Below are 21059 nucleotides of genomic sequence, written 5' to 3'. Positions count from 1 at the left end.
CTGACATCTCGTCAGCTAGGGGAGTGAGGACAGAGTCAGGCAGGACAGGGTGGAGAGGGTGGACCAGGACAGGAGCACTTTTAGCACTGCGTATAAAGGCTGCAGACAGGATGCTATCGCCAGTGGAGCGGCTTCGCAGGGCTTTGGATAAAACAAAGGAGAACAGAAAGGTAGAAACAGAAGAGAAGGAAAGAAGGGAGAGTGATAGCAAAGGCAAAGCTGCTGCTGTGAGTCTCGAAAAAGAGCAAAGGAAATGGGGAATAAGCTGGATGGCAGGAGGGAGAGGTTGGGAATCTGGGTCCGTCCGTGCTGGCAGGGACGGGAGGCAAGACAGCAGGGGGTCAAAGGGCAACTCACTCTTTACCGATTGGACGGCATTCTACAGAGGAGGAATTCTTTACTCTAACACTCCCTCTACTATGAAAGAATATTACATTGAATCAGTACATTAGATTTGCATAACTGAACATTACACGTCAATGATTCGTTTCCAAAATATCAGTATTCCTTTCTTTATTAAGGAAGACAAAAAAAAACCCTAGGGGCAACCTTCTCCTTCCCAAAAACAATGGCTGCCGTCCTGAAGATGCATGTTAAAGAGGGTTGGAGTGCGATAACTAAGCGGACCCACCGACGGTTTTCTGGCGGACGATGCTCCTGGCCTTCTCGATACCCGGGGAGCCCGCGGTGGTGGCGCTGCGCTGCCTCATAGGGGCCTGTCCCGGCTGGTCCCGGCTCCAGCCTTTGGAGAAGGACCGGTCCACCGCCATCTTCTGGCTCTCGTGAGGTGCACCTAGGGGTCAGAAGAAAGACGTCATCATCCTTTAGAACATGGATGCCGCCAGCTGCTTGAGATGGTCAGCTTGCGTCCCTCGCCTGACCTCACCCACCTTTGCCTTTGTGTTTCTTCTGCTTCTGCTCGCTCAGCTTCTCAAGGGGCAGGTCACTGAGGTCCAGGCCGTACAGGTTCCGGGCCAGCACCTTGGTCAGCGTCTCCATGGTGAGGGACCACTCAGTGACCAGCTCCTCCCAGCAGGTCAGCGAGGACAGCACGGCCAGGAGGTCATCCCACAGCTCCCGGAAGATGTACACGTTCAGGTTGCCCTTGATCCAGGCCACGATCAGAGTCTGCGGACGGGACGCAGCAGAGGAAATGAGACCAACGAAGGCAAGCGGAACCAAGACACATTTACCAATGTGATGTCAGGGCTCTACCTGAAATATAGCACCCGCCAGTCTTCCAGAAAGGGTGGCGGTCTTCTTGCCATGGGGCATGGTCGTAGGTGGTCTCTTCATCACACATTCGGTCACCCTAAGTAGCACCAGTAGAATTTGCTCCCTAGCCACCCCCCAAAAAACAAACAAACAAAACATCAGTCAAGATATCCAATGGAGAAAAAATTCACCCACATTGGGAAACTACAAACACATATTCTGAAGACATCGCAGACAGCCACCATCTAAATGCACTAGGTACCCATCGCGACTCCTTAAAGGAATAGGTGGGGTCACATGTTGAGTACTTTGCTGGACAGCTGCCTACACAAAACTGTCTTTTACTCAATTAGTATTATTACTCAATTACTTTGCAGACACCCTGGATAGGAGTAACTTACAATTGTTGCATTATATCACATTATTTTTACATTTATACAGTTGGGTATTTACTGGAGCAAACTAGGTAATGCACCTTGCTCAAGGGTACAACAGTGTCCCCCACCTGGGATTGAACCCACAACCCTAACCACTACTCCACACTGCTGCCCACATTTTGTAACACATCCTAATAAACCTGTGGATCTTCAGTGTCCATCTTTAAATCCCACGCAGCCACTTTTCACTACGTACCATGTCTTTTGATCCATTGTTTCGTGCATAACCAGACCGCGGTAGATGTTGAGGACACGTTTACACATATCGATGTGCTCTTCCAACAGCAACTTCATGTCATTGGCTGGTTCCAGGAGGAACACGTTGGAGGAGTTGGTTATGAAAACCTGAGAGGGAGGAATCGAGTTACACTGCAGTAACGCCACACATCATCTTTACCACAATTACAATGACAACACCGCAAAATGTGGAGAGATTATTATTCAAACTCCTACTCCTACTTGAATACACAGTGAATGGCAGTGAAGGATTACAAAAAAAACATAAATACATACAACATATAACACAAAAAAGCCACACCTGCAGAGTGGACTGCACCCCCGCAAATACATCGAGCTCCTCCAGCTCGGACTCGGTCTTTTTGTTGATGGCATCTTTGTACGAAGAGTTTCTAGTCCAGCTAGGGGTTCGAGTGTGGCCAGAGGACTTCAGCACTTTCTCCTGAGAGTTGTGAAACATAAATACACATAGTACAACACAAAGTCTTAACCGCAGCCAGCACAAATTAGATTCACTGAACTGAGTAACGGACTTCTATATACAGTGACTGTATAATTACAGTTGCTGGTCCCAATTCATAATGGCAAACATCCGTGTGTGTGTCTAGGTCAGGCGTTGGCTCCCTCCTGTGTAGCGTGTGTGTGATTGTGTGCGTTTATCGTGCCTCACCTCGTCCTTGTCCTTCTCGGTGCTGTGATCCCCGGTGGTGTCCAGGTGGATGACGCTGCCGACGGGGGAGTAGCGGTCCTCCTCTGGCTCCCTCATGAACACGGGCTTGTCCTCCTGCGTGATCCACTCCTGGTACACCCTGACCACCTTCCTCATGGCCGCCGCCTCGCAGATGGGCAGCAGGAAGGCCTGCGTCGGAGTAGGCAACAGCGTGTGAATGAGAACCCCTACATCTCCCTCATTTGAGATGAAGCAGACACGTCTCTCTCTATGGGGTCAAACTCGAGACGATGTCCCGCCCCCGTCGCGCCATACCTGCCGGAAGATCTCGGTGATGAAGTTGACATTGGTCCTGGAGGAGCTGAAGACCCTCCGGACCACTTCGATATCGGTGAGGTGTTCCTCGTCCACGCTGCACAGGCTGGATGAGCTGGGCTCCCTCTCGGTAAGGGTGCTGGTGTTGGAGTGAGACTGCTCTGGCTCCAGGCTGCCGTCCACCCCGTCGGGCCGCGGAATGCTGTCTTCCCTCGCCGCCAGGCCGGCCGCCGCTTTCTGAAGAGGCCCAACACAGCCTGGTCAGGACAAGGGCTTGTTTCCCAGCTTCCTTTGCTTTATGTTCTCCCCTCCTGCTATAATATAATCTCTACTATATTGTTCTCCAGCTCACCTGGATGTTCTTTGGCACGTTCTCTCCATCCACCCCCGGGATGTGAGTGCCCGTGTTGGACCGGGGCTCCAGCCAGAAGGACACCAGCCAGCGAATGAAGATAACGCGCGCATTCAGGAACATCTCTTTAGTGCAATAGATGGGTTCGTTGGTCTCGGCGTCCCTCTTCACGATGACATAATGTGGCTTTGGTCTCATGTGAGGAACCTCTGCGAGCGAGAGCAAGACACGGGGGAACTCACAGAGCAATGCATGACATCGCAGACTGGGAGCTGAGTAACTGAAGACAACAGGACTATCCCCCCCAGAAAAACAACAGAAAGGTCTTTGTAGGACAGGAACAGAAAGTTAGTATAGATAGAAATTAAGAAAAAAAAAAAAGACATGGATATTTACCAGGCATCACTGGACTTACCAAGTATGGGATTGTATAAACTGGTCTCCTTGGAAAAGTTTGGGAAAATATGAGGAAGATAATACTTTTTGAAGTTTGCAAACAGGAAAGCAAAGCCATTTTCATGATTTTCCTTGTATTTCCACTCCAAACTCTTTGCCTGCAAGACACAACAGGTGCAGTTTAAAATCTGCACTTGAAATCAAAGCACAGAGTCGGTGTGTAGTGGCACGTCTGTTGCCCATCACATAAGCACAATGTTAAACTTGGCGTAACTGAAAGGCTTTCCAAAATATCCCTTTATTAAGCAGCCAACAATTCCTCTAGTGACCTACGAGATATTTATAAACCACACAAGAATTTTTTTTCCAGTTCTGAGGAGCCGTCAAATAATTTCCCATTACATTTTGGATTTCAAGCCAGCCTGGTGGAAATCACTTGAGTATTAATGCATAATCCATACAGTAAATATTTAATCTATGGCCAGGTTTCCATACCAAGACATGCTGTATTACAGTAGGTCCATAATTGACCAGGCATTTCAAAGTGCAGAACTTCAAGCTGAACGTAAACATGGTGGAATACAAATCCTGCATTACAAGTAGTTTACTGAGTAACAGGATATATTTCTAAGGCTTAGCAAGCTTTTTCACTAAGCATTATAGTATTCCTCAACCGTGATGGAAAACCAAAGTCATTAACCTTTCCTCACGAAGCCTTTGTGTCCTTATAAAGTTTTTATCTTGTGTTTATTTTTTAATTTAATCTCAACCTACATTCAGTAAATATGTAAGATTCCTGCATTTACAGTCATATTTCAGTGCTGAAAACATTCTCATATATAATACTTTAAACAATTTATGTTCAGTCATTTAGGGTGTAGCTGTGGATTAAAGGAAATAAACTAATTCTAACTGTATATTTTTAATTGCTTTTAGAATTCTCTTGTTCAATTAAAAGCGGAAACATTTAGTTAAGCAGAAGATTTTCAGAGGCACATTTTCTAGCTGGACGGGGTCAGTGTTGGGTATCCGTGCCGTGCGATAAGATACGAGTCTGAAGCAGCCACTCAAACCATGCACCTTAGTAGGGTTAGTTAAAGTTGGTGTGTACCTGGATTACCATATATTTCAAAAGTGCTTCTAAGAAATAGCTGGTGAGGTCGTCCTGTCCCTTGTCTCCGGACTGCGGAGGGACCAGAGGACTGATCTCTTCCGGAGTGACTTGAGCTGCGGGAAACAAAAAAACCCCGGCTGTTACCACGGCCTCCGACGAGCCGCGGCAATGGCTCGTTTTATCACCTCGGCCGTGCGAGAGACGCTCACTTTCTTGCAGACTGAGGGGCGGGTTGATGAGGTGGTCCAGGGTGCGAGGGCCGTGGTCCGAGTGCGGCGCTGGGAAGCCCGGGATCAGGCAGGCGAACATCCACAGCTGCTCTCGGAGGCAGTTGGTCTGGAGCGCCTGCATCCACAGCAAGAACAGACGGACGCCCTCACGCCGGATCTGGACCAAAGATCGATACGTTGATCAAGTGAGCGAGCAAGAAATCAAGCAATTGATCAACCAAATGGTCTTTTAGCTCTTTTCATCCCTGGTGTTCAGGAACAGACATCTTAAACACTGTATCCATAGATGTCTTCACCGGTTTTTCACCGTTATTAAAAACCACACACACAAAAAGACATTTCATCAACACCTGACATGCAATATAAACAAATTCAAAAAGGCAGAAAATACACCTACCTTTAAGGAGTTCCCAGTATGCAAAAGTTTCTTTAAAATCAGGCCTAGAAAAGACATAAAAATATTCAATACACAACACACGTTCAACTGCGGCCTCATTAGTGCCCCGAGGGCCACACTTGTAAGAGTTCTCGGTCAGGCTGGGATGAAACTTCTCACCGAGCCCTTGGCTTTCTCTCCTTCACTCTTGGTGGTCTCTGCAGCCTACAGCAACTGACCTTAGTACTGAGGAAAAGAAGAGACCACCGTACGCAACATCCCTTCACTCAGCATCACTCCTGAGGTCAACTAAGCATGCAGAGGGGGATACGTGAATATGACTTTCTCAAAAAGGTTGTTTGTGAAAAAAATGGAAACGACAACAAAAGATCTAAAGCTGCAAACAAAAGGAGAGGCCACTATTCATATCCCACATCTACCCACTCCTAATTGCTGATTAACCTAGAAAATAGCGTTCGTCACAATACTGCTCAGCACCAGCTGGCTCTGAAGGGTCATGACAAACCTGATTTTATACTATGACTGGGTTGAATGAACCATACATTTGTTATAAATCATATTGGCCTTAATATGACTGAAAAGAAAATGTATAATTACCAATGCTGTGAAACTGCCATCGCCCCTGTATGCGCTCAGGAAGAAGCTGTAAAATTTTCTACAAAAGTAAACAAAACAAACAAGCGTTATTATAAGTTTATTTAAATTAGTGCAGATAGAGATGCAGTTCTGCATGTTGTGTGTATATTTCCACCATAAACTCTGAAGTCTGTATTGCCTCCCTGTTCAAAACCAAGAAAAACAAACAACCGTGCAATGTCCCTCCAAAACCACATACTTGTGCCTTTTAACTACTCTTTAATAGTTGCAGGATCACCTTCAGATTGTGAAAAGGGAAAAACGCCCAGTCCTGCTGGCCTCAGAGCAGGATCAAATACTGAGCATTGTATCTACATACGCATCACAAACGTTACAATAACACTGAAAACACGAAAGACGTTCTGGCTCCGGTCTTTCCTATTTCTGTTTGAATTTCCCTTTCAACACTAGCATACGTGAAGTGTCTTTTCCTGCCACATTCGCCTCCCTAATGGGACAGGATCCACTCCACCCTTCGCACTCCTTCACCAGCAGCCACTTAGCGACACTCATGTCTGAGCCGGGGGGCTCGGTGTCTGGGGAGGTGGCTAAGTGTTTCGGCCAAAAGATAAAAACCTGGGATGTTTGGAATTCCTACCTCAAATATAAAAAGAATGGAGTCGAGTTCTTCCCTTTGTGATTTGTGACCTGTAACACATGAAGCAAGACAGATTGCGAAAAGGCAAATACAAAATCCAAAGCAAAACATTTCAAAGGAAAATAAACTAATTATACTGATGTTTTTAAATGTACAAAAATATTTGTGTAGCTTACAGTACAACAATGCATTTTCTATGTAAAATATATTGTGACTGAAATAATTAGGACTAATTCTTCATATGCCATAGTTTTTACCAAAAATTGAAACAAAGTTTGACTTTGTTTGACAAATTATTTATTTACACACACACAATCCTTTCACATACAAGCTTAGAAATAGTCAGGGAAGTTAAGCAATAGTCAAGTTCCTTGTACTGTCACAAACAATGGCAACAGACCAAAAGGGGTAGAACTGAGCAACAATCTAATAATTAACATAAAAAGGAAAAGAAAAACAAAGCCATAAAATCTTAGATGGCATCTGTTACATGCCTGATAGAAAATGGTATGGAGCAATCATCTCTCCGACACACACATTGACTTTGTGCATGTGTGTGTTGGAGAGTTGATTCTGGGGGAAAACTTTATATTAAATACTCATTTCAGCCCAGGGAGCGAAGTAAAACAGATGTGTGTCATGTCAGTCATATTGCAAAAACTGACAAAAAGAAAACGACAACTTCAAGACAGTGCCATATCCATTTCCTCGTTCTTGTCCAGTTTATTAGTACATTAGATTAAGCTGTTATTTCAGACATTTTAAAGCTGCCATGTAGTGTATCTCAAAATTAAGTGAATCCATGCAAAACGGAAACCTTACTACATGACCGACAGAATCGTGCAAAAAAAAGCCTATTTATAGACCGTGAAAATAAACAAATGGAGGGAGGGGTGGGATGTATCCAAAAGGAGGGAGGGGGAATTCATACATGCAGATATGGGAATTTCTCCCCTTCTGTTCTCTTGCTCCAGGAGGACGTGCAGACTTTGTTAATGAAGCTGCACAAGACAGCGTCTTATTAACGAGGACAGTTCCTTACCTTTTTGCTTCAGACTCACTTCAATTGTCACAAAATTTTCAAAGAAAACATAGTAGATGTGGGAATAGTTCTGGTCAAAGAAATTCTTCAGATCAATGGAATCTGCATTTTCTACGGAGAGAATGATACAAGCAGATATAAAAGGTATTAATACAATATTGTAGATGCCCAATGTACACAGTGGTGAGATGACTTTCCACCACTTAATCCAATAAAGAAGTCTGAGAAACAAGGCAGCAATTAATCAAAATCAGATGCGAGTTTATAAACCATAACACTGTATGACGCAAGATTCCAAAAGCCTACATTTGAACGTTTTCATTTTGAGCTACAACTGGATCAAAGGCAATGAATAAAATAAAACCAAAACTCGGAGATAACTTAGTGGAAGCTCCTCTACACTCTAATTCCTAGAAACCCCACTTAGACCTGAGACCCGAGTCCAGGTCAGAGACATCCGAATCAACATAGAAACCAACCCTGCTTCAGAAGAGAATACATCACAGTAGAGTGACAACCGTATCAATTCTTTCCATTTCTGTATTGTCACATGCAGGAAGTGAAAGGTGCCTGTTCTACTTTACTGCCGTTGCTGGGAACTGGGCCAATGTGAAATATTCTGAAGTTCAAACATTCTGGGGTTGACAAAGAATTCCTTGGACTTGCACTCGATCGAAAACATGAAATACATGTTGTGGATTCCTTTAAAGGATAAACCTAAAGCTGGCCTAGACACTAACCAACACATTGTGTAAGTTGCTTTAGGTGTAACAACGCCCATTGTTGTTTTGGATGGTGTGTGGGAAGACCCAGACAGAGAAGTCTAAGTAGACCATTGAGTCTGCAGCAACACTGAGTAAAAAATATCTATGGAAAATGTAAAGGCGGGAGGCAGGGTTGTACATTTATAGCAGTACAAACCTGTAAAAATCAATGTGTATTTCTAACACCCTACAGAGTACAGCCAGGGATTATACTTGACAAATTTGAGCTAGAGCAGCATCACAAAAGCATGTGGTATTAGACAGCGCGCACACTGAGGTCTGTTAAATACTGATTACATTAAATGTTTGCAAAAGCACAGAGAGAAACCTTTAAATGTGCAGAGTGTCGCGAGAAAGGCATTAGGGATTACCAGGCAGCAAGTTAGTTGCTGAACAACCTTGCCAAACGAAGGATGAACGTCATACACATATCTTCCAATCAAAAATATCTGTATTTATTATACAGAGAACACCCGACGTCTGAGGGTTGCTGTATTTCTCACAACGTTGATGGGATAAAGCCACACCTTGAGCAGCCACGGCACCAAAGTCAATATTTACCATCTCTGATTCACATTAATCACCATACAAGAAAATCTAACCCCCAAATAAGCCTAATATTTATTTGATCTGATTGGATTTGTTGGTACAGTGTAGCAGAAAAGGCCTCATCTTTCACCTTTAATGCGATGTTGGCTTCAAAGCATTTCTAGTAAGTTTGAAGACTCTCTTTGCCAAACGGATGACTTAGAAATGGCTGGTTCACTACTGCCTGTGAAGGCAAGCTGGAACATTAGAAAATATTTCATAATTTATTTCAAGGTTACAAGAAAGATTCTGTCAAGATAAACACTGTAACTTCAGCAGATGCCCAGCAGACTGTCTTCATTTAAACTTGTTGCAGTAAAGTTGTAGAGTGGAGGAGTTGTACTTTCAGATGCTGCTCAGAGTTGATAGATTAAAAATTCCACTTAACACATAATTCCACTGGATTTATTCAGGAACAACAAGCTCATGCAGTTATTCCTTCCCTGAAGTCTAGAGGACCATTACCCCCATTAACAAGCATAGCAGTATTGGGATGTATTCGTTGAATTGCTCAAATGAATGAAACTAGAGAATGTTTTGTGCCTTTTTATGCATTGAAGGCCAATTTCCTATTGCAGACCACCTCCCTAACCATAAAGAAACCATCAGCCAAAGAGCAGTGACCTATTCCTCCTCCAGTCAGTGGGGAGATTCCTCCTCATTCACTACAATCTAAGTTTAACTCTACAATGACATGAAACAGGGAACATTAACTTGTTGATCAGTACTGATATTCTGTGCAGCTGAACTCCGGTATCAAAACAGATGAGGAAATGTCATTACCAGTTGCCTGGAACAGCCCAGTGTAATTACAAACAAATTGAATTTCCTCTTCTTCAAGTTTATAGAACCACATCATGAGCCTTTCAAGTTTCAACCCAACCCCTCGTAATCTTCAAACTGGAAGGCTGTAGGATTGCCTGCAAGTGCTGGAGTCGCCTATTGATGCACTTCTGACTTAAACACAGGTGCATATTTGGAGCACGGGAAGTTTTACACTAATTATAAATGTTAAGATCAGTCTTTAAACATGAACACTTTTTCGTTGTATGAGGACAGAACGAATGGAATGGCATTAGCCCAACTATTACCAGAATGTAATGCGTTCTCAGATTTGACTACAAATTTAAACGGCATAAATATCCTGCTCTCTGAACACAGCAGAGTTAAAAAGCTGCACTGAACACAGCTTTCTTTAAATGATTAAGGACGATATGTTGCTAGGTCCTGCTCTAGCTGCCAATCTCCAACTGCATTAACACACTGCTCTCTGCCTTTAGCAAGGTTATAAAGAGAGCTTTAACCATGATTTCAAGGTAACTGTCAACAATCTGCCTACAATGTCAAACACCACACCTGTAGCCTGTGATGCAGTTGCTTAAACTAATATCAAAAGCATTTACACACACAAAAAAAAAACAAAAAAAACATATGCATAGTTTAAATTCCCACTCCCGGAAAAATCTAACTTTTGACATTTCATCTGAACTGAGCATATGAGAATGTATTAATAATCCTCCTCTCTGTTTCAGATGGGTGACCAGGAATTTCCTTTTATGGTTTCAAAAACCTGCTGTGTTGCAACGCTCCAGTACAGTTTTATTTCTGAAACGTGCAACGACATAATGTTAACGTCCTGTGAACACATTTCAGAGGCTATAGGTTGGCTTTAATGTTGCCCTTTTTGCCATTTAGCGCCATTCAACGAATGAATAAGATGACTGAAAAACAGAGCCTGAACCCCCCACACACCTCTGTGAGTTTCAGTAAGGCACACCCAGGACTCAACCCTCAGAAGCTCACTTCCACTTCTGGCACCTAGAGAGAACTAACCAGAGCATCAAAAAAGTATTTCCTGAACTAAAATAGCAAACGTACATCGATAAGAGCAATCCTGTATGTTTCAGCAATGGACTAAAATCCAGAAAAGGTCAAGACTTCTTCAGTTGACTGAACTAACGAAGAATGAAACAGTGACAAGGTCTCTGTACCTGTCCCAATGGCTAAAAGATAGCATAACAAAAAGTCCAATATCTGGAAAGGACTTGAGATGGATATTATGAGATACTGATGATTCAGTTCAGTACATGATAGATTTGATCTGCTAGTAATTGGGCAATATTATCATATTTGTGGAAAACATATTGATGCTCTACATTGAAAAATAAAATATGAAGCCCAGTGATCAACCAACACCACTTTTTAACTACTAAAATAAAAAATGAAATGCTGAGTACAGTTCACTTTCGAGACTTTCCTGTAGGTTCTTATTGAAGCATTCTGCATTTTGTTTTTTGTTTTATCTGACAAATCCCTCAGGAAATAGCTGTTCACGCACGTTGCCGCAGATCAAACACTTACATAGACGAAGCCTTCACATGAGGAGCACACTACCCATGAAGCACATTCCTGAAACTACTGACTGAACCCCAGTAACACACAGCCTCGGGAGCAATCAAAGTGATTGGATTATTTATGATGGTGAATTTGAAGAATAGATGCTGGACTCAAAAGAAAATAATATACATGAAATAAACTGAAAATCTTTAGTTCTGAAGAGGAGATTGTGGAGAGGGACTGTGTAGATAGAAGTATGTAAAAACCCAAATCCACCCCTGACAAGGTTGACCCAAATGGTAACAACGAGATCTGGAGAAATTGTGATTGCATACTGAAGACAGTCCCACTTCTTTACACAGAGTTGTGGGATTATATAAAACTACATTTTTATAGTTCACAAAAAACAAGGTAGATACGATTCAGGGATGAACTGGCCTTCTCTCCTTGTGAATCATTCTTACTGTATTATGCATTTGTTTATTGCGACAGCTGTGGATTGTTATTGTGTGTGTGTGCATGTGATCAATTAACACTGGGGTATCAACATATCAATTAATGTGTTTTGTTTGACAAGATCTTTAAAATAGTTAATAATTATGATCAGATTATTTGAGGTTTATACTTTAACTTGGGATAACCTATCCATTGTATCCTGTATCAATATTCTGCAAACTAGATCTAAAAAAAAAAAAATGTAGCCTATTTCTATTTGGGGAAGAGATTAAAAAGGAGGTATTCAATGATCAAGCATTTCAACAGAGATTTGCCAACCAATCAGATTCACACTGTTGAGAATTAGCCATTTCTAAACGCATTGTTTTATTGCAGAAGAATAGGGTGGAAGCCTTAACCCTTACACCGTTGTTTTTTGGTGTGTGCCAATAAAAAGATGCACACAATCCTACGAGCAATAATAATCTTGCTTCATTATCAACACAAGAAAGTTGCCATTGCATTGCATACCCATATATGCACATTTCACATCATACAACACCAGCACATACCCATATATCACATGTCAGAGGGCTCGTCTCTGCAGCCTCAGTCAGGCAGACAGAGCTGTTGCAGAGGCAACGCAATGAAGTCCCCTGTTTTCATGTTGTGCTGGTTTGTAAAACTCACCTATGACGATCCGTAGATGTTTGAGGCGAGTCAAGACGTCCTTCTTGGGATCCAGCACTTTCTGGGTTGATTTCTTGACGTCCCCATGCGGTTTTTTAGAAAACATGCCGAAAGCCAGAAGGGGGACTCCAGCCTCCGTGGATCTTCAAATTAAAAAAAGAGAGAGGTTGCGGTTCGCTCGCATTGAAAAGCGAGGCGACTTCACACGCCTCTCCGTGTCATAAAAGGTAAATAAATAAATAAAAGGCGCGGGGAGGTGTGCATTGTGCAGGAAAATCACAGACGACTACACCTTCCCACCACAACACAACACACCTCTTTCCCCCAAAACTGAATCAATATCCGAAAACATGGCGGAGCGTTCCAGAGGAGAAAAACAAGTTAATCGAAAGCAGAGCAATCCAACACCTTATACTTAGAAGGGGGGGGGAACCTTCTACGGCCATATAGATTTTTTTTAAACTTTGCCAGAAAACACAAACCTAGACAGCAGGGAGACGTGTCTTGTTTGATGTGGTGAATTAGTTGTTATTTCCACGTTATGTTGCTTCCGGGTTTGTGTTTCGCTCGTTTACTGCAAATGTAGGGCTCCGTTGTCATGGAAACCCCCGCACGCTGCCGGTGTTGGTTGGATTGTCATCTTTTTTAGGCCGCGTTTGTGTTTTATTCGCCTTTATTTATTTAAATATAAATATACATCGGCGGGAGGTTACATTCCTACACAGAGCGGAAAAAGACTCGTCCGGACGGGCGAGGAAAGCCGGCATGTTCATACCCCAGAATGATGGTACTATATTGCTCGATTGAAAACAATACGTTTTGGGAAGTTATCTTTATTATTTGCCTTAGTGTTTATAGATTTTCTGGCTCATTAAAGATACAGGTGTAAAACTACTAACTAATAATGAATAATAATGTCCAGATTATGACTTCTGGATACGCCTGGCATGCCGTGAATTACAACTGGCGAGTTCGTCCATCGATTGCAATGTCTGGTCCAATCAGTCTGTTTATAAACTCAACGAGTTTGAGTGAGACGTCGCACGGCCATCTTGAGTGATAATATAATCACTGTAACTATAACAGTAAATCACACGAAATGTAGCCTATGCAGTTCAATACTGTGTATAGAAAAGTATGGGAAGATAAATCATGTTTGCTTAACAAATATACATGTTTGGATGGTATTTGTATCTCTAGTATAGTACAGTATAGTCTCCAAATGTATGTATACTTACTATACCCTTGTTGAAGTGCAATTTAGACCTCTAAATTGAATTTAAATTTTCTGTGTTTGTGACAGTACTTTTTGCATAAAGCAGGAGTGTCTTTTAATGGATAAGCGTAGTGAAAGTGGAACAGAAAAGGGTAAAAGTTTATTTAAAGCAATTTTTTTCGGAACAATTGAAAGTTGCGTCACATCTCAGCATACACCGATCAGCCATAACATTACGAGCACTGACAGGTGAAGTGAATAACACTGATAATCTCGTTATCATGGCACCTGTCAGTGGGTGGGATATATTAGGCAGCAAGTGAACATTTTGTCCTCAATGTTGATGTGTTAGAAGCAGGAAAAATGGGCAGCGTAAGGATCTGAGCGACTTTGACAAGGGCCACATTGTGATGGCTAGACGACTGGGTCAGAGCATCTCCAAAACTGCAGCTCTTGTGGGGTGTTCCCAGTCTGCAGTGGACAGTACCTATCAAAAGTGGCCAAGGAAGGAAAAGCGGTGAACCAGCGACAGGGTCAAATTGCTGAAAAAGTGAATGCTGGTTCTGATATAAAGGTGTCAGAACACACAGTGCGTTGCAGTCCGATCCATGGAGGCCCCATCTCACAACTTACAGGACTTAAAGGATCTGCTGCTAACGTCTTGGTGCCAGATACCACAGCACACCTTCAGAGGTCTAGTGGAGTCCATGCCTCAACGGGTCAGGGCTGTTTTGGCGGCAAAAGGTGGACCTACACAATATTAGGCAGGTGCTCATAATGTTATGGCTGATCGGTGTAGCTGCTAGAAACTCTGGTAAATTACAATAAATATAAATGGTTTTAAAAAAGACCAAAGCAACCTTACTGTGTCAAAAAAAGTTGTCTTGTCAATTCCTACTTGTTACACTGTTCACAATATTAACAGAACCTCCTTTGTCAAGCTGTAGTGTTCATGTTACATGAAAAATGTACATGAACAGTTACAAATGTCTTTTGTCTTTTTAACCCAAAAAGTTGTAAGGTAAACAAACTTGACCTTAATTGGGAAGCAGTGGTTCTCCAACTGTTTAAGAGCTGAGAGCAACTGAAAATGAAGCGTTAATCAATTTAGGGGTCAAATGCTGAACAAAACTGACAATTTGAGAAGCATAATTCTAAGGTCTAGTGAAGTCCATTGTTCACTTTGAAAGTAACAGTCATTAGAAATAAGTATCTTGATTGTATTTGTGCATGTGTTGTGGATTTTGCAGCGTTCTTCCAACACCTTGATTGTAAGATTATATAAAGCTCAGCCATCTTCAAGTGTTGTTTGACTGCAAATGTGTCAAATGTCATTGTTTTGTGCTTTTTAGTTACACCGATCAGCCATAACATTATGACCACCTGCCTAATATTGTGTAGGTCCCCCTTTTGCCACCAAAACAGCCCTGACCTGTCGAGGCATGGACTCCACTAGACCTCTGAAGGTGTGCTGTGGTATCTGGCACCAAGACGTTAGCAGCAGATCCTTTAAGTCCTGTAAGTTGCGAGGATTGTTGTAAGTTGGATTGAGATCTGGGGACTTTGGAGGCCAAGTCAACACCTTGAACTTGTGATTCATCAGACCAGGCCACCTTCTTCCATTGCTCCGTGGTCCAGTTCTGATGCTCACGTGCCCATTGTAGGCGCTTTCGGACAGTGGACAGGGGTCAGCATGGGCACCCTGACTAGTCTGCGGCTACGTAGCCCCATACGCAACAAACTGTGATGCACTGTGTGTTCTGACACCTTTCTATCAGAACCAGCATTCACTTTTTCAGCACTTTTTCAGTGAGCCTTGGCCTCCCATGACCCTGTCGCCGGTTCATCGCTTTTAATTCCTTGAACAACTTTTGATAGGTACTGACCACTGCAGACCGGGAACACCCCACAAGAGCTGCAGTTTTGGAGATGCTCTGACCCAGTCGTCTAGCCATCACAATCTGGCCCTTGTCAAAGTCGCTCAGATCCTTACGCTGCCCATTTTTCCTGCTTCTAACACATCAACTTTGAGGACAAAATGTTCACTTGCTGCCTAATATATCCCACCCACTGACAGGCGCCATGATAACGAGATGATCAGTGTTATTCACTTCACCTGTCAGTGGTCATAATGTTATGGCTGATCGGTGTATATTCAAACATTTGCAAATACAGTGCAGCCTGGCCAAAAAAATGCTTGAATGTCAAATAAGACCAGTGTAGTCCATTTAATTAATTATTGTGGAATTTTATTACAAAACCTACTGTGTGATTATGCAACAGATTCAGGCCCCTAAACCATGCTCTGAAATCCAGGATTAGCCCTTTATGTTATATAGTGTATTGTGACATAGTAATAAGCCCTACTTCAGCACTGTAGAATAAAAGAACAGTGCCATTAAAATGCTCTTCTGAACAGAACAAAGGTTGCAATGGTTCTGAGTTCGGCTAGTACTTGAAGTTTCTCATTGGTTTGGTGTGTGAAATCTCATTGCTCCATGCTTTGCCATTTAGTTTTACCAATATAGCTGTATGGACAGAGAGATGGACAACGTGACAGTCCCAGGAGAGGGTATCCCCCCACAAGAGGTCTCTAGTGAAACACACCAGTTGTCTAGCACAGGTGAGTACAGATACCTACACCTTCACAGGGTGGGAAAGATGGCTTCCTGGAGTCCAGAGAGAATTGTAAATTACGCTCTCCTTCATGCCATGACCCACTGTTCTCCATGACTCTCCTTAGCAGTGGACAGGAAGTGGAGGTCTCTCCGTGGAAGGCTGGGCCGACTCTGGGACAGCGCCACGATCCTGTATGGCCACCTCCACCGGCTCACCTTCGCCTTCTGCGAATTGCACATCTTTGAAAGGTTCATCCTGGTCATCGTGCTTCTCAACACAGTCAGGCTGGTGGCACAGACCTTTGACAGCGTGACAGTGGTTGAAGGTAAGGAGGGGGCTGGCACAGTTAAACAAGGGGCGGCTCAGATTTTAGAACACAAGAGCCCAAGAAAGGTCACCAAAGATGACAGCCCTCTGGTTCCATCTAGCTCATTTGAACAAATGCGAGTCACCTTGTTGGTTCCTGTTCGGCAAGTCAGCTAACCTCCTGTTTATAATCTCCTTCACCTTTCCCCGGTTTCCTGTGCCCTCTCACTCTCTGTCTCTCTCTCTCTCTCTCTCTCTCTCTCTCTCTCTCTCTTTGCCCAGGCTGGAACTTGAGTGTGATCGATTGCATCTTCTTGGCCATCTACCTGGCGGAGTTTTTGATGAAGTTCTTTGTGTGGGGCAGAGCTTTCTTCAAGAATGCTTGGAATGTCCTAGGTGAGCTACCCTGTTGTCCGTGGTCCAGCCAAACATGAAATTATTTATTTCATCTAAATGACTGCATTGGCCCTCTCTAATTATCATCAGGTCAGCGTTCAAGGTCACTTCAGCGAACAAGTAACCAATAGCTCAGCTGGTTACTTTGGTCACTGCGCAGGGTGACCTTTAGGGTCTTCTCCACTGAAGGGGTCTCCACTGCAGCTGCCAACCTTGTTCTGCTGCCGTGCCCCACTTTGACAGCCCTCTTCCCTCTTCCACAGACTTCATCATCCTCCTCACGAGCCTCATCGACTTCCTCCTGCCCCTCATCCAATCGGCCCACAGCTTCCAGGGAGGGTCCGCCTCTACGGCCTTCCGCATCCTGCGCATCATGAAGAGCATCAGGGTGATCCGGTCCTTACGAGTCCTGCGCACCATCCGGTACATGCTCCACCTCTCCATTCTTGTCCCCTCATCTCCCCTGCCCACCTTCTCTCCCTTCTGTTTCCCTACATCTCTAACTGAACTGGATCTCTCCTTCCATTCCACTACCTCCTTCCTGACGTTCCTTCTCTCCCCTGACTGCTCCTCCTCTATCTATGGGTATATTTTGATCTCTTAGCCAAGGCAGCTCCTATCCAATGCGCTGGACTCTGTGTCTCTTGTGTGTCCCGTGTCCTGCTGTGCTCACTGACTCCCTCTGTGTCGTCCCTCCAGATTCGTGAATTCCCTCCAGACCCTGATAACGATCTGTCTGCAGTCCCTCCAGTCCTTGGGGACAATCCTCATGATGATGCTCACCGTCCTCTGTATCCATACATCTCCTCTGCCAATAGTGAACAGGCATCACATGATACTATGTCTTTACTGTTAATTTTGAGATTTGGTTGCCGGCAGCATCTTTCATTGATTTCAGTGGGGTGGCAGTCAAATGTTTACACAAATACTGCATGAACTGTAATACTCCAATGTAAGTCTGGGGTGTATAAATCGCCATGCCTCCCGAAACTGACCCAGCATAGGCATCTCCAGAGTCTCTTGCAGGACCCTTGACACCTGTCCCTCGCCCAGTCATGTTTGCCATGATCTTCAGGCAGGTGTTTTATGACTCGGACCCGGACCGCTTCGGCAACTTGTTCCAGAGCTGCCTCACCCTCTTCCAGGTGCTCACGCTGGATGACTGGTGCCTCATCTACTTCACCAGTCGAGACAATGGTGAGTCGGTGGACACACACCGGAGATTAGACTAGAGAGCCGAGTGGGGATGCCAGGATGTTTACTCTGGTAGACCAGGAATAGAAGTGTAAATCTCCTGTGGTATATTTTAGGTTGAAAAGTAACTTGGAGGGTATTTTTCTCTCTCACAGGATCTGGCTACATCATCATCTTCCTGGTGCTGTACATTGTGGTGCAGTATATCATCTTGTTAAAGTAAGTCAGAACCAAAAATACACCAACACCACAACCTCCACGACACTGCCCAGATGAAATCCGTTATCTGGGAAGCTCTTATCTGTATCGCGGATGTGTTTCCACATCGTTCTCCTGCGCCAGATCCAAACCACAGATGTGTGTTCACCTGGCAAGGGGTCCAGCCCAGCAGTCAATCGCTCTGGTCAGGGAACTGAAGAAGGTTTCAAATGTGTTTCGGGCTGTCTACCCTGATCTCTTCCGTCTGTCCCCCGCAGTCTGTTCGTTGCTGTCCTGATCGATAACGTCTTGGTCAGAAGCATGAAGACGAAAACCGTGCAGGTAAGATGGATGGTAACATGTGAGGTGGTCAGTATTTATAGTGCGTTAGGTTGTCTGCCAGGTTTTTTCGTGTTTTCAAATTTCAAATTGTGTTACTTTCTGTTCCCGACAGTGATATTGCAGTGAGGCTGCATTTTATTTTAATCAGAACAATGTTGTCAGACATCGCCCCCACGACCACGCTGTGCTGTTACAGCTATACGATCGTTGCCCAGTCACATTATCCACAATAGTTATATCTGAAAACACAAACTTTTAAAAAAGTATGTGAAGAATTTCTCTTTCATTCCCACATTTGATCCTCTTCCCTGATTTCTCTCCTTTCCAGTCCGTCTCCTTGGAGGAGTTTCAGGAAGACGCAGATCTGGTGAAGACCACAGGTGAGTCGAGAAAGAAATTAGGAACTTCTAATTCAAATTTAAAACGCAAACACAGGCAGGGTTCTGTGGGATCTGAAGAAGGGGCTGGAGACACCAATGTGGTTTTCCCCGCCTGTATAAGTCATATTGCATCCAGTTGCTTTCTGCCCACCAATACAACATTTTTATATTTTGTAAATACAGGCATTTTTACTCTGGTATTCAATGGGTGATGCTGTGGTAGTGGGTTAAAACCACAGGAAGCTGCTGTAAAACAGTGTGAAACCCATAGTAAAAGTCAACACAAAGCTCTTTACTGAGGCAGTAGTTGTTTGTTTTTGTTTTGATGAAGAGAACGGAGTTGAACAGACAACCACGGAGCAGCACGGCGATGAAGTGGAATTCAGGTAGGATGTCCGACAGACACAAATCCCGCTGCAGTTCAATCAGCCCCCTCTCCTCCTTACTCCTCCACCTCCTCTGCAGTGTGCCGAGCTCTGGCCCCCAACTGCGGAGGGCTACACCTCAGAGCGAGTCACCTTCTAATTAGAAAGCAGTTTGGGATGCTGCAGTATGAAAGGCACTATACAAATATGAGATATTGTCATACTTATCATTGTCTCCCCCTTACACAAAGGGCGGTGATGTCACCCTAACGAGCTGATGCACAATGAGGTCGGACCTGTGCCATAACCATGATTTCTCCCTCTGTCCACAGCGAGGACCAGCTGGTGGACAGGTACTATGAGATTGTGGCCAAAATCAAAAAGCTCCAGGGCACCTACGAGGCGCAGGCCCGCATTACCAACCGCCTCTTCGATAAAGCCTTCGGGCTGAAGGAGGACACACAGCAAGCCCCATAGCCGGACCGGTGTTTGGAGCAGCGCCGACCACCCCAACCATTATTTCTGAAATAAAAACACAAACAATATACGATGAGTTTTCTTTTTGTGCCCTTTTCTATGTGAATGTTTTGTGTGGCTGAGTTCTAAGGGCTCAACTCATGGTATAGAGGTGTCCCAATATGATTATGATTGGTTGGGATGAAACATATAAAGTTTCAACTGAACAAAAGAAGACGATGGACAGGAGGAGGAAGAGAGACGACACACCAGGCTGCCTGCTGCCGGCCGAGGCTGACCACACCGGTGTGTGAGGAGCAGTGAGAGAAATTCCTGTTACAGGTGGAACATGTCTCACAGCAGAAGATGCCGATTATTAAAATCAATAGCAGTTAGATGAGAAAACGGGGGGGGGGGGGGGGGGGGTAGTCTAAATAAATACGGAAAACGTGGCTATAACGTTTCACAAAATTGGTTACGGCGCTTCCAGATGCTGGTGAAGTATCACTCAAGATGGCGGATTTAAATCTCCATCACATGTAACAGAAAAAGAAAAAGCCAAAATCCAAATTACGGGTCAAATGTGTATGACACAGTTTTGGTTTAAGTGCGTGTCACGCAGCTAACAAGGGCTTATGTGCCAGAATCGCGTTTTACTTGCAAGGCTGAGGTATCACCCGCCGAGTAAGCGATTCAAATAAATTAAATGAAAACAAAACCTGGAACTGATACTATAAAATAAATTAATTACAAACATAGGGCCTACATTAAAACAGGGCTCGAACCGAAAATTGAGTGGAACATAGTACTAATAATAGCATACCTACCGTTTTAAATATATCTCTGGTTTAAATTGAAGCTTCATTTTCAGAAAACGTTTTAAATTAGGTTACCTAATGAGTCTGCTTGGGTTGTATCTCATTCTGGTAGCTCGGCACATTATGTCTTAATAGCAGAACCCATATGGCTTCTGAATGCGATTGTGTCACATCAACCGGGCCGGTTTCAGCTCTGTTGTTGTGAGCTGGGCTGCGCTTCTGGGAGATGTAGTTAAACCCCTCCCTTATTCCAGCGCCACCGTGCGACGAGGACGGCTCTGAAGACTACGATTCCCAGAAGGCCAAGCGGCGAGAA

At 44.0% G+C, this 21059-nt stretch overlaps 2 protein-coding genes across 6 annotated transcripts in view; one reads left to right on the top strand and one right to left on the bottom strand.

Moving 5' to 3' along the window:
* The window catches only part of ralgapa1 (Ral GTPase activating protein catalytic subunit alpha 1), a 54816-nt gene extending 42010 nt beyond the window's left edge, over nt 1-12806 (bottom strand). For 4 of the 5 annotated variants that reach the window (XR_010805197.1, XM_066694689.1, XM_066694691.1 and 1 more), the window contains exons 1-16: nt 12454-12806; nt 7640-7750; nt 6598-6647; nt 5961-6018; nt 5364-5407; nt 4946-5123; nt 4734-4849; nt 3642-3780; nt 3227-3435; nt 2875-3111; nt 2560-2748; nt 2191-2331; nt 1849-1997; nt 1216-1339; nt 891-1128; nt 632-793 (exon numbers count right to left, since the gene is read on the bottom strand). Coding sequence is in view for 4 of the 5 variants with exons in the window: in XM_066694689.1 (XP_066550786.1) it covers nt 632-793; nt 891-1128; nt 1216-1339; nt 1849-1997; nt 2191-2331; nt 2560-2748; nt 2875-3111; nt 3227-3435; nt 3642-3780; nt 4734-4849; nt 4946-5123; nt 5364-5407; nt 5961-6018; nt 6598-6647; nt 7640-7750; nt 12454-12559 (2251 nt within the window). In the remaining variant the exon portion in view is untranslated. The remainder of the gene's footprint in view (nt 1-631; nt 794-890; nt 1129-1215; nt 1340-1848; nt 1998-2190; nt 2332-2559; nt 2749-2874; nt 3112-3226; nt 3436-3641; nt 3781-4733; nt 4850-4945; nt 5124-5363; nt 5408-5960; nt 6019-6597; nt 6648-7639; nt 7751-12453) is intronic. The other variant, XM_066694690.1, reaches the window with a different exon arrangement.
* A 68-nt stretch (nt 12807-12874) lies between these two features.
* Nucleotides 12875-19997, top strand: LOC136717199 (cation channel sperm-associated protein 1-like). Its single transcript, XM_066694693.1, has 12 exons — nt 12875-13240; nt 16184-16292; nt 16413-16613; nt 16877-16990; nt 17254-17413; nt 17690-17781; nt 18044-18187; nt 18340-18403; nt 18661-18724; nt 19053-19104; nt 19436-19490; nt 19802-19997. Exons 1-12 carry the CDS (start codon nt 13235-13237, stop codon nt 19944-19946), a joined length of 1206 nt encoding a protein of 401 aa, XP_066550790.1. The 5' UTR covers nt 12875-13234; the 3' UTR covers nt 19947-19997.
* Nucleotides 19998-21059: the final 1062 nt, after the last annotated feature.

The sequence above is a fragment of the Amia ocellicauda genome, chromosome 21 (genome assembly GCF_036373705.1).
Source record: "Amia ocellicauda isolate fAmiCal2 chromosome 21, fAmiCal2.hap1, whole genome shotgun sequence".
Classification (NCBI taxonomy): Eukaryota; Metazoa; Chordata; class Actinopteri; order Amiiformes; family Amiidae; genus Amia; species Amia ocellicauda.
This window is presented reverse-complemented; position numbering and strand designations above follow the sequence as displayed.